The following is a 13,257-nucleotide window of genomic DNA, read 5'->3' as shown; positions in this document are numbered from 1 at the left end:
TTGACAACTGGGTGTTACCATCCCCTTGTAAATAAGGTGTGTCCTTCCCAGTATGGTACTGATTGGAGTCCAGTAAGCTCAGCTCCCCTGCTTTGCTATAAGCTAAGGACATCTTTCTATCCTGCAACAGTTTCTGACTGCCTCTGGCTGGTCCTTTCATACCTCACTGTCCTCCTGTGTCTCACCTGGACTGTTGACCATGTTTCCCTAATCTGATCAAGCTTCTCAGCTCTGCTCCTCTACAAACTCAGTTCTTTTATAACACCAACTAATACTAGAATAAAAACTTGATGTAAGAGGAAAACACACTGCCATATAGTCTAGGGATTTTTTAATTTAGGAGGACAAAAACAAAAATAAATATTTAAATATCATTTTACGAGTCTGGAACATATACAGTGACCCGCCGACCTACGATGGCCCCGACATATGATCATTTCAACATACAATGGCCTCTCAGAGGCCAGCGTATGATGAAGGCAGCATCAACATACGATGCTTTTGTATGTCGGGGCCATCGAATAAACGGCTATCCGGCAGCGCAGACTGCTTCAGCTTCCACCGGATAGCCGTTTACGGTGCCCCGTGTGCTCCGCTGACGATCACTTACCTGTCCTCGGGGCTCCGGCGCGTTCTCTTCGGGATCCGCTGCATCGTCGACGCTCTCCATCGTCGTCATCACGTCGCTGCGCACGCCGTCCCGTCATCCAATAGGAGCGGCGTGCGTAGCGACGTGATGGCGGCGAGGATGTCGGGGAAGCAGAGGCCTTGCCGGAGCATTGGGGACACCTCGGGGACACGGTGACAGCGATGGAAGGCAACATCCAGGGCAGCGGTGACGAGCGGTGACGATCTGGAGCGGCGGGGACACCTGAGTATAACCTCCAATACCAGTAGTCTTCAACCTGCGGACCTCCAGATGTTGCAAAGCTACAACTCCCAGCATACCCGGACAGCCGTTGGCTGTCCGGGCATGCTGGGTGTTGTAGTTTTGCAACATCTGGAGGTCCGCAGGTTGCAGATCACTGTCCTATACTTTACATTGCACGGATCCCTCAACATACGATGGTTTCAACAAACGATGGTCCATTTGGAACGGCTTACCATCATATGTTGAGGGACCACTGTATATAGTTAGAATTTTACAAGACCGGAGACTTTACCATATGCATAATGTTCGTCTCCTGTCTTAAAATCCATATTTTCCGTCATAGGACTAGGGAAATCTCCAATTAAAGCACTTCTACCAAGGAGTTGGCTATATTTAGGAATTGGTGGGGGTCTCAGCACCGAGACTCCAACTGATCTAGAATTTTGACATGTCTGCATGACATGTCAATTTTTTTTTTTTTTACAATATAACAGGGACACTTTAAAGGATTTTTAGGATTTTCACAAGGCATTGGTACTATGATGACCCAGCTCTAAATGCTCCTATTATACCTCAGCAGAGAGTAGAATATTAGACAAAATGCGAAGACTTACTGGTTTTAGACTGCGCGTGGTACTACCAGACACGTTATCTGACATAGAATAAAACCGCTGGAATAATATGCTGTATTCTTTCTGTACCTATAAGTAAAGGTAGTCATTTTGAGAATCTTTTGAGGGAGACAAGACTCCAAGAATCATATTGGTGAAACAGTGAAAATAATGGGCGATTAAAGTCACATGACCTGTTTGTTTAGCAGACAATGTACAATGAAGATGTACACTCCTTGGAGACTGTTGCAGATGGTGAAGATGTAAGACACAACTCAACAATGGAACCAGATCCGAACTGAAAGAGGCCGATAATCCATGTACAGCCAAGTATGAAGAGCTGGGACAAGGCCTTGAATGTCAGTAGGCTGCGGGGAAAGTAAGGTTTAAATTATTATATTTCCTGTTTTTTCTAATTAAACACCAATTATCCTTAAAGGGGTTATCCAGGAAAAAATTGTTTTTTTATATATCAACTGGCTCCAGAAAGTTAAACAGATTTGTAAATGACTTCTATTAAAAAATCTTAATCCTTTCAGTACTTATGAGCTTCTGAAGTTAAGGTTGTTCTTTTCTGTCTAAGTGCTCTCTGATGACACGTGTCTCGCGAACAGCCCAGTTTAGAAGAGGTTTGCTATGGGGATTTGCTTCTAATTTGGGCGTTTCCCGTGACACGTGTCATAAGAGAGCACTTAAACAGAAAAGAACAACCTTAACTTCAGAAGCTCATAAGTACTGAAAGGATTAAGATTTTTTAATAGAAGTAATTTCCAAATCTGTTTAACTTTCTGGAGCCAGTTGATATATAAAAAAAGTTTTTTCCTGGATAACCCCTTTAATTTCGCCAAACCACATTACATTCCCTTCTTATATAGACTCCGGTGGAAAACTTTTTTGTTTTTTTTAAATAACTGGTGCCAGAAAGTTAAACAGATTTGTAATTTACTTCTATTTAAAAATCTTATTCCTTTCAGTACTTATTAGCAGCTGTATGCCACAGAGAAAATTATTTTCTTTTAGAATTTCTTTTTTGTCTTGTCCACAGTGCTCTCTGCTGACACCTCTGTCCGTGTCAGGAACTGTCCAGAGCAGCATAGGCTTGCTATAGGGATTTTCTACTGCTCTGGACAGTTCCTGATACGGTCATCAGGTGTCAGCAGAGAGCACTGTGGACAAGACAAAAAAGAAAAAAAAGAGAAAAAAAAAAGAATTTCCACTGCTAATAAGTACTGGAAGGGTAAACATTTTATAATAGAAGTAATTTACAGATCTGTTTAACATTCTGGCACCAGTTGATTTAAAACAAAAATGTTTTCCACCAGAGTACCCCTTCAAAGAGATTATATTACCATTAATCCCCCTCGAAACTAAAGTTATCAGTGTATAGATTAAAAGACATTGATTCCAAATCTATAATTTTTTTATCTTTCTACTCACTTGCACTCCCCTGATGTAAGCCTGCAAATGTAGAAGTCTACATGGTCTGGTATTTTGTGTCCCTCTTGGTTTTGTAGCTTATCCGGTTCCTCCTATTGGTTAGGTCCGTTTCTGAGCTTTGCTGTTTCCCTAACATAGGAGTCAGTTTGTTTTTTTGTTTCTAGTGTGAAGTAGTTTTTTTTGTATCCTGATCTTGGTTAGTGTTCAGATCTTTGGGTCTTTGTGTGTTTTTGTATTTTGTCTAGTGTGAATTGGTTCTTATGCATCCTTGTATCCATATATAGTGTCTGATTTAAGTTTAACCTTTTTCATTCCCTGCATTCCTGCTTTTGTCTCTCGCCATTATACTTCAAGTTATCCTGTACTTTCTGTTCATGTTATCATATCTGCTGTTTATCTTGGTCTGGTTTCTAGGCTGTTGTCTGTAAGCTAGGAGGGGAATTCATCAAGCTGTTTAGAAACTTTTTTATAGTCTAAAATTGTCGCATCAAAAGCGATATTAGCTATTGATCATATGTGAAAGTGAGCCACCATTTGCAGTGCTTTAGACTAGTTTTATGCAGTGGGCACTGATTCATTATGTACGACTTTTCTCTGAAAGTCCCAAAAAAGTCTTAAAGAAGTCGCAGCATCTGTACCGTGGAGGACAGGTGGAACACATCCCCCCCCCCCCCCAATGAACTGACGCAGTGTTGGTCCTTTGATGACCCCCCCACCCTCAATTGTACCTGTAGGATAATTTAGGATAAGGGGCGGCAGAGGGAGGACGATGAGGCCAAACAGGCAAGTGAGGCAGCCTGTTTCCATTGCCTGACACTTGGCTTCTTAGTTTATTTCCAGTGCTGGTGCAGGAAGGTGTATTCTTAGGTGACTTTTCACATCTATAATTGCACATATACTAGTAAAATATTGATGAATGCCCCTCTATATACCTACTGCCATGTTTCCCTGATATATGTTTACTACTTTGCTTTCCTGACGTTATTTAGTATTCTGGTTTCCTGAATTGTGTGTCCCCGACCTTGTACAGTTCTTGTTTATTGTTTTGACCATGACGCCCCTGCACTTTAGTTAGTGTATGGACTGTTGTCCGGTTGTAGATCCACCGTTTTTGGGTGGCTATACAAGTAGGCAGGTAAATAGGTTCATGGTCTGCATAGAGCTCGCTCTTCCCTGCCTACGGCACGCAATATCTAATCATGACAGTAGGCTTAAAGTGGGCAAATGCAAGTGAGGATAAAAAATTAAGACAAGAATTACAGATTTGTAATCTGTGTTTTTTACTGTATTTACTTGCAACTTTAGTTCCAGTGGAGTTTTGGAGGTGACCGGGTCCCTTTAAACACTACCTTCCCCTCTAATTACCCTTTTTCTGTGCTTCTATCCTATGAATACCATATCAAATGTGGGTGCTACACCAGTTCTATGGCCCCTCTCATAGTCAGTGGATATCTCAGCGGTCAGACACTCACAATCATAAAGTGATGGGATCTCCTAACAATAACCTAAGATAACAAACAGCCACTCCAGCATGTAAAATATGTATCCCCTCTCCAAAGGATAGGGGATATGTTTCTGATTGTGTGTGTATGTGTGTGTGTGGGGGTTCTGTCCCCTGGGATCTCTGGAATGGCACCTGAGTCATCCTGTGCATGAAGCAGAGATGACAAACCCCCTTCATGTACTCTCTATGGGCTGTATTCGAGTACAAATACATTTTCTCCACCTGTGACCCATATGTCTCTAATATTAAGGCCTTTAGAAGATATGTTGACGATGTACTCATCATTTGGGAAGGATCAGAGGAAAGATTCGCTGAGTTTGTTGATTACCTAAACACTATCAATGATATGAACATGAAATTTACCAGCGTGATTAGTAGGGAACAACTAGAATTCCTCGACATGAAAATTATCGTCACACCAGAGGGTCTAATCACACAAGGATATAGAAAAAACATCTCTAAAAATAGTTTGTTGCATTACTCAAGCTCTCACCCTATGCACACCAAGCGCGGATTACCGCTAAGCCAATTCATACACCTTAAGAGGCTCAACAGCAATCCCTCTACCAATCAGGACCAAGCAAATGACTTGGAGAGGAGACTGACGGATAGAGGATATCCTCAGCATCTGCTGAACACAGCACGTGAGAGGGTAGACGGTATGGATAGGAATGAGCTGCTGTCCTATAGGAAGAAAAGCCCAACTATTAAGAATAGGAGATTCCGTTTGTCCTTTAAAAATTCACAGATGAATGATATCATCAATAATACAGTGCGGAAAAACTGGCATATCCTAGGAAATTGTCACGATTCGGCTTACAGGTTGTGGATCCACTGTGTCAGCGAGGGATTGGCGTGGACCGTGCTGGTGGACCGGTTCTAAGAGGCTACTGGTGTTCACCAGAGCCCGCCGCAAAGCGGGATGGTCTTGCTGCGGCAGTAGCAACCAGGTCGTATCCACTAGCAACGGCTCAACCTCGCTGACTGCTGAGAAGGCGTGGGACAGAAGGACTAGGCAGAGGCAAGGTCAGACGTAGCAGAAGGTCGGGGCAGGCGGCAAGGTTCGTAGTCAAGGTGGATAGCAGGAGTTCAGGTAACACAGGCTTTGGACAACACTAAACGCTTTCACTGGCACAAGGCAACAAGATCCGGCAAGGGAGTGCAGGGGAAGTGATGTGATATAGCCAGGGAGCAGGTGGAAGCCAATTAAGCTAATTGGGCCAGGCACCAATCATTGGTGCACTGGCCCTTTAAGTCTCAGAGAGCTGGCGCGCGCGCGCCCTAGAGAGCGGAGCCGCGCGCGCCAGCACATGACAGCAGGGGACCGGGACGGGTAAGTGACTTGGGATGCGATTCGCGAGCGGGCGCGTCCCGCTGTGCGAATCGCATCCCCGACGGCCATGTCAGTGCAGCGCTCCCAGTCAGCGGGACTGACCGGGGCGCTGCAGGGAGAGAGACGCCGTGAGCGCTCCGGGGAGGAGCGGGGACCCGGAGCGTTCGGCGTAACAGTACCCCCCCCCTTAGGTCTCCCCCTTTCTTTGTCTGGTAACTGCTTCCCATGGGATGAGGACACCGGGAGTGATTGAAGGGTTTCCTCAAAGGCAGGCCGTACAGCAGGAGTGGGAATGGGGAGGGAGGGCAGAGGGTGAAGCTTGGCACGGGGCAGGGTGACACCAGGACGGGGGCCATGAGGAGGCACTGAGGCTTGCCTGACGGGACTGGGAGGGGGGGAGAGGCATTTCTTGTGGCAAGCAGAGTCCCAGTTCTTGATCTCCCCGGTGGTCCAGTCAAGGGTGGGAGAATGAAGCTGGAGCCATGGCAGACCGAGGAGGACCTCAGAGGTGCAGTTGGGAAGGACGAAAAATTCAATCCTTTCGTGGTGGGGTCCAATGCACATTAAGAGGGGTTTTGTGCGGTAACGCACGGTGCAATCCAATCTAACTCCGTTGACCGCGGAAATGTAGAGCGGCTTGACGAGACGGGTCACCGGGATGCAGAATTTATTCACCAAAGAATCCAAAATGAAATTCCCAGAGGCACCAGAGTCCAAGCAGGCCACGGCTGAGAGGGAGGAGTTGGCTGAAGGAGAAATCCGCACGGGCACCGTGAGACGTGGAGAAGCAGACTTTGAACCAAGAGATGCCACACCCACGTGAGCTGGGTGCGTGCGTGCCTTTCCCAGACGTGGAGGACGAATAGGGCAATCCACCAAGAAATGCTCGGTACTGGCACAGTACAGACAAAGATTTTCTTCCCTACGGCGATTCCTCTCTTCCTGGGTCAGGCGAGACCGATCCACTTGCATGGCCTCCTCGGCGGGAGGCCCAGGCGTAGATTGCAAAGGATGCTGTGGGAGAGGTGCCCAGAGATCTAAGTCTTTTTCCTGGCGGAGCTCCTGATGTCTCTCAGAAAAACGCATGTCAATGCGGGTGGCCAAATGGATAAGTTCCTGCAGGTTGGCAGGAATCTCTCGTGCGGCCAGCACATCCTTGATGCTACTGGATAGGCCTTTTTTAAAGGTCGCGCAGAGAGCCTCGTTATTCCATGATAATTCGGAAGCAAGAGTACGAAATTGGATGGCGTACTCGCCCACTGAAGAATTACCCTGGACCAGGTTCAGCAGGGCAGTCTCAGCAGAAGAAGCTCGGGCTGGTTCCTCGAAGACACTATGGACTTCAGCGAAGAAGGACTGGACTGTGGCTGTGGCAGGATCATTGCTGTCCCAGAGCGGTGTGGCCCAAGACAAGGCCTTTCCTGAAAGAAGGCTCACTACGAATGCCACCTTAGACCGTTCTGTAGGAAACAAGTCCGACAACATCTCCAAATGCAGGGAACATTGAGACAGAAATCCACGGCAGAGTCTAGAGTCCCCATCAAATTTGTCCGGCAGGGACAAGCGGAGGCTAGGAGCGGCCACTCGCTGCGGAGGAGGTGCAGGAGCTGGCGGAGGAGATGGTTGCTGCTGTAGCAGAGGCAGAAGTTGCTGTAACGTGGCGGTCAACTGCGACAGCTGCTGTCCTTGTTGGGCAATTTGCTGCGATTGCTGAGCGACCACCGTGGTAAGGTCAGCGAGACTTGGCAGCGGCACCTCAGCGGGATCCATGGCCGGATCTACTGTCACGATTCGGCTTACAGGTTGTGGATCCACTGTGTCAGCGAGGGATTGGCGTGGACCGGTTCTAAGAGGCTACTGGTGTTCACCAGAGCCCGCCGCAAAGCGGGATGGTCTTGCTGCGGCAGTAGCAACCAGGTCGTATCCACTAGCAACGGCTCAACCTCGCTGACTGCTGAGAAGGCGTGGGACAGAAGGACTAGGCAGAGGCAAGGTCAGACGTAGCAGAAGGTCGGGGCAGGCGGCAAGGTTCGTAGTCAAGGTGGATAGCAGGAGTTCAGGTAACACAGGCTTTGGACAACACTAAACGCTTTCACTGGCACAAGGCAACAAGATCCGGCAAGGGAGTGCAGGGGAAGTGATGTGATATAGCCAGGGAGCAGGTGGAAGCCAATTAAGCTAATTGGGCCAGGCACCAATCATTGATGCACTGGCCCTTTAAGTCTCAGAGAGCTGGCGCGCGCGCGCCCTAGAGAGCGGAGCCGCGCGCGCCAGCACATGACAGCAGGGGACCGGGACGGGTAAGTGACTTGGGATGCGATTCGCGAGCGGGCGCGTCCCGCTGTGCGAATCGCATCCCCGACGGCCATGTCAGTGCAGCGCTCCCGGTCAGCGGGACTGACCGGGGCGCTGCAGGGAGAGAGACGCCGTGAGCGCTCCGGGGAGGAGCGGGGACCCGGAGCGCTCGGCGTAACAGAAATGATCCAGATCTTAGGCAAGCAGCCAAAATGCCCCCCTCATATCCTACAGGAAGTATAAAACGATTTCCGACCACCTCCGTTTACTTTCCAACAAAACTCCCCCTACTGACATTGGAAGGACAGGAACCTGGCTCAATGCCTCCCCGTTGCAAGGTAATTACAAATTGCCGCTATTGTCACCACAATACGTGCGTGAAAGTCCTTTCTTTAGGTGGGGTAACTCACCATGTACCCCAGATGCTAACTTGCAAAAGCACATATGTGGTATACTACCTTATTTGTCTATGCTTCCAGGTTTTATATAGGGAAAACCGAACGACAACTTAAGGTCCGTTTTAGGGAACACCTCTATTCCCTTAAAAAAGGACATGGTTCCCCCAGAATAGCAGAACATCTAGCTCAACACCATAATAACGACATAGGAGTACTAATGTTTGGAGCCCTCCAGAAAGTCTACCTGCCAAAATCAGGAGGAGACCTTAAAAATCTACTTTTACAATGCGATTTACAAAGTGGATTTTACATTGTGATGCGCAGGGCGCAGCAGGCCTTAATGATCGTCTAGATCTCTCCCCCTTCCTTAAGTAGTTTCTATTATACATCATTTGTATATCCTTGATAAATTATATTATTACATATTAATCAAGCATCAATATACACTTTTTCTGTTCTTTACCTTTAGTAAAGGTCCTGGTTGGACTTGATGGACGTATGTCTTTTTTCAACCATACTAACTATTGCTGGGCTGCCTGTTTAATTAACAGGATATATTCCATTAGCACTTCTCACTTTTTTGAGTTTGCCCTCACTCTTTTGTCCCTTCCCACTTACTGTCCCGTATGGTTTACACGTCCCTTTGGTAACTACTCACAGATAAAAGATGCAGCGCGATGACGTGAAGTAGAGGCCGGAAGAAGCACGCTTTATCGTGCGAAAGGCCGGCATCGCCTCTGAGCGCTCCCCGTGATGCGTCTCCAGTAACCTGCTGCTCGTGACCCGGACTCCGGTACAGCCTGACGTTCCCTGCGGTGAGTGCACACTTCTCCTTTGTTGTTGTGAATTCTATGATGCCTCACTCTATTGTATGCACCCCGCAGGTGTCAGCGTAATTGTCTGAGGGCCACTGCATTTACTTCCACCAGCCCATCAGGTGTGCACCTACACCATTGAATAATACATTGATTCGAAATACACCGCCAGGGAGTGCACGCTCTACTTCCGATATCTAACTACTATTACTCTCTATGGGAGCACTGGAGATGCATGAGCGCTGTACTCAGCAGTCTCCGGTGCCCCCACAGGGAAAGAGATTCAGGCGCCATTTTTGAGATCATGAAGGTCTCAGCGGTGGGACCCTCCACAATCAAACTCTAATCCCCAATAATGTAGCTAGGGAATTATGAGGGGCATTCATCAATATTTTACTAGTATATGTGCTATTATAGATGTGAAAAGGTGCCCAAAGAACAAACCATTTGATGAATTTGGCATACAGGAACATTACCTCAGAATCCTCCTATTTTTCCACCTGCTCCATCAGCGTGCGGCACTGCAAATAAACTAAGCAGCCAAGCGTCAGGCAATGGAAACAGGTTGCCTCACTTGCCTGTTTGGCATCATCATCCTCCCCCTGCCGCCCGTTATTCTAAATTATCCTGTGGGTAAAATTGAGGGTGGGGGCATCAGAGGACCAACACCGTGTCAGTTCATTGGGGGAATGTGTTTCACCTGTCCCCCATGGTACAGACGCCCATGATACTTGTTTAGACTGCTTTCCAGGGCTGAAGTGACATGATGTGAGTTTGTGTTTTAAATCATGGCGCTGCAACTTTTTTGAGACTTTCAGAGAAAAGTCACACATAATGAATCAGTGCCCGCTGCATGAACTAGTCTAAAGCACTGCAAATGGTGGTTCACTTTCAGAAATGTTCAATAGCTAATGTCGCACATGGGACTTTTGGTGCAACAATTTTAGGCTGAAAAAAGTCTCTAAACAGCTTGATGATTTCCCCTCTGTTTTCAAACGCTGGAGAACCCCTTTAACCTCTTCAGGACACAGGGCATACGGATACACCCTTCATTCCGAGTCCTTAAGGACCGAGGGCGTATCCATACGCCCGTGGGAAATCCGGTCCCCACCGCTAGCCAGTTGGGGACCGGAGTCGGATGCCTGCTGAAATCATTCAGCAGGCACCCTGGCATGCACCCAGACATGCGATTTTCTGTCAGCAACAGCCCCGATCAGCCTAAAGGATAGGAGTGAGGTCGCAAAGCTGCGATCTCCTCCTATCCCCTGCCATTACTCAGAACGGAGTTCTGACCAATGGCAGCGCAGGACAGGGGGTTGCCATGGCAACCCCCGTTCTGCCCGCCCCTGGATGTCGAGGGGCTTTGGGAAGAAGATGGAGGCCGTACCTGCAGGAGAAGATGCCTGGGGACCTGGGATCTTCGCTGGAGTCTGCTGGATCTTTGCTCAGGTAGGGAATCGACAGTGGGGGGGAGGGGGGAATTGAAAGTAAATCGATCTTTACTGTGGCAACCACTAGGGGGGCCAAACTGCGACTCCCAGCATGCCCAGACAGCCAAAGGCTGTCTGGGCATGCTGGGAGTTGTAGTTTTGCAACATCTGGAGGGTCACAGTTTGGAGACCACTGTTACAGTGGTGCCCAAACAGTAGCCCTCCAGATGTTGCCAAACTACAACTCTCAGCATGCCTCGACTGCCCAGGCATGCTGGGAGTTGTAGTTCTGTAACATCTGTCCCTTCAGATTTAGCAATTTTCATGACATTTTTGAAAATTGCTGCTCTACTTTGAAGCCCTCTAATTTTTTCAAAAAGCAAAAGTATGTCCATTTTATGATGCCAACATAAAGTGGACATATTGTGTTTGTGAAGAAAAATTAAAAATTTTTGGAATATCCATTTTCCTTACAAGCAGAGAGCTTCAAAGTTAGAAAAATGCTAAATTTTCAAAATTTTCATGAAATTTTGGGATTTTTCACCAAAAAAGGATGCAATTAACGCCGAATAATCAGAATCAGAATATTCGGTAAAAGCGTTTTCGCGTTATTAATTCGTAAAGTGACGGTGGTCATAATTGCGAAAAAGGGCTCAGTCCTTAAGGTGAAAAAGGGCTGCGTCCTTAAGGGGTTAATAAGAATCAAATTGGGGTAACAATACACTGATTACTGAACCTGCACATTGCTCTATAGCACAATGCTGTCCACAGTTATATAGATATGGGTATACGAAGCCTCGCATTAATGAGCTACACTGATTTTTCACTGCAGAACAACATTGTGGACTAAACATACTGGGAGAATAACTGGTCTGTTAACAGCAAAAAAAAAAAAAATAATATATTATAATGGTGTAATAAATATATACAGAATAGAGTATGTCTCACCCTAGAGGACATGTCCAGTCCGGTGTTACACAGACAATCCATTGATTTGAATGGAGATTGAACTTTCATTACCAGGTTTTTCCACAGATTACAGATGATTGCAGGGTGTCGGAGCAGTAGACACTTTGGCCCAGATTTGTCGAAATGTGTGAAAGGAAAATTAGAGTGATTTTTTGATAGAAACCAATCACAGCTCAGCTATTACTTTACCAGAGCTCATTAGCTGAGCTGTAATTGGTTGTTGTGGAAAAGTCCCTCCATTTTTTTTCTCTCTCACACAGTTTGATAAATCTGGGCCTTTGCGATAATAGGATTTGGGAAGAAAAGGAGACCCACTTAATCAAGAGTGAAGCTTCAATGTACTCTAATGACTACGGACTGACATCCAACAAAGTTTTTCTATCTTGGGCTCACCGGGTATGTTTTAGGGTGGAGACATTAGAGTTTAGAGATGCCAACTTCTTTTTGAGGAGCCAGAATGTGAGGACCAAGAGAATGAAATTCACCTAACACGAGAATCAAAGACAATGGTAAATGAGTTGCTGAGATATAACAGGATGGAGGGTTTCCGAGGATAAAACTTTCTACTCACAGAGATAAACATGCAGACCGGACCAAGGAAATTCCAGATGTGACTAACTTTGAGCCAGCAACTATAGGAAAAAAGAGAAGAGGCAAAAAGTTCAAATGGTCATTAATTCATCTTTCTTTTCTTGAATAGGAAGGGAAATTAGGTGAGATGGAAGCTCGGAGGCATTCACTAGCAGGGCTGTCAGTGGAAGGTTTGACTAAGACCATCTTGGGCTCCTGAGCTTGGACTAGTGATGTCCCTTACCTCATACAGAAGCTGATAGATATCTTAGATAGATTTGGTTGGCACTTGGGGCTTTTCAGGTCTCAGTTATTGCCTGATTAGTTCCCATCACTGGAGAGGTATTTAGGGTAGGGTCATAGATGCTGCATTTTAAAGCGGCGTATTTTCCTACCCATTGATGTCCAGGAGGACTTTGTTAAACCTATAATTTTCCATATTTACAGCTGCAACTTACTGTGTCTTCTCGCCGTAGAGATCTGGATATACTGAATCTGAAATAACCATAAGGATGACAGGGATTCCAAACCCAGTCAGACAGACATATGGGAAATAAGAGCGTTGAGAGTTCATATAATTTACAGCTTGCAGGTTTCGGACAGTCAAGAAGAGAAGGATGCTTTCCAGAGACATCCAGCAGAATGCACAGAGGAAGATGAAATGTAGGCTGCCGGCAATCACTGAGCAGAGGGTCTGAAATACAGACAGTAAGGACAAGATAGTGAAGGGTTACATCAGGCTATGATATGGTTAAATTTAGTGACAAACTCTTCACCAAGTGTGTGTAAGAACTTTAACAGGAACCAGTCATGTTAAAATATAATCCACACTGAAGGCAGAATGTTTTAGAGCAAAATGGGCCAATAGATTGATATACAGTAACTCACATTTTTGTTAATCTTTTCCTGTGACTACACTGAAGAAATTACCTCTGCTACAATGTAAAGTAGTGAATGTACAGTTTGCATAACAGTGTATAATGTTGTCTCTCCCTCAAAATAACACAACACTTAGCCATTAATG

At 46.3% G+C, this 13,257-nt stretch overlaps 1 protein-coding gene across 1 annotated transcript in view; it reads right to left on the bottom strand.

Annotated features, from left to right (window-relative positions):
• Positions 1-203: 203 nt before the first annotated feature.
• LOC130367345 (adhesion G protein-coupled receptor E3-like) overlaps positions 204-13,257 on the bottom strand; it is a 32,818-nt gene continuing 19,764 nt past the window's right edge. The window contains 7 exon segments of the mRNA XM_056569757.1: positions 204-274; positions 1,486-1,572; positions 1,677-1,760; positions 1,763-1,850; positions 12,057-12,148; positions 12,235-12,295; positions 12,692-12,927. Coding sequence (XP_056425732.1) covers positions 269-274; positions 1,486-1,572; positions 1,677-1,760; positions 1,763-1,850; positions 12,057-12,148; positions 12,235-12,295; positions 12,692-12,927 — 654 coding nt within the window. The 3' untranslated portion in view covers positions 204-268.

Source organism: Hyla sarda, chromosome 4, assembly GCF_029499605.1.
Source record: "Hyla sarda isolate aHylSar1 chromosome 4, aHylSar1.hap1, whole genome shotgun sequence".
Taxonomy (NCBI): domain Eukaryota; kingdom Metazoa; phylum Chordata; class Amphibia; order Anura; family Hylidae; genus Hyla; species Hyla sarda.
The sequence above is the reverse complement of the archived record's forward strand: the minus strand, read 5'-3'. Positions and strand labels throughout refer to the sequence as shown.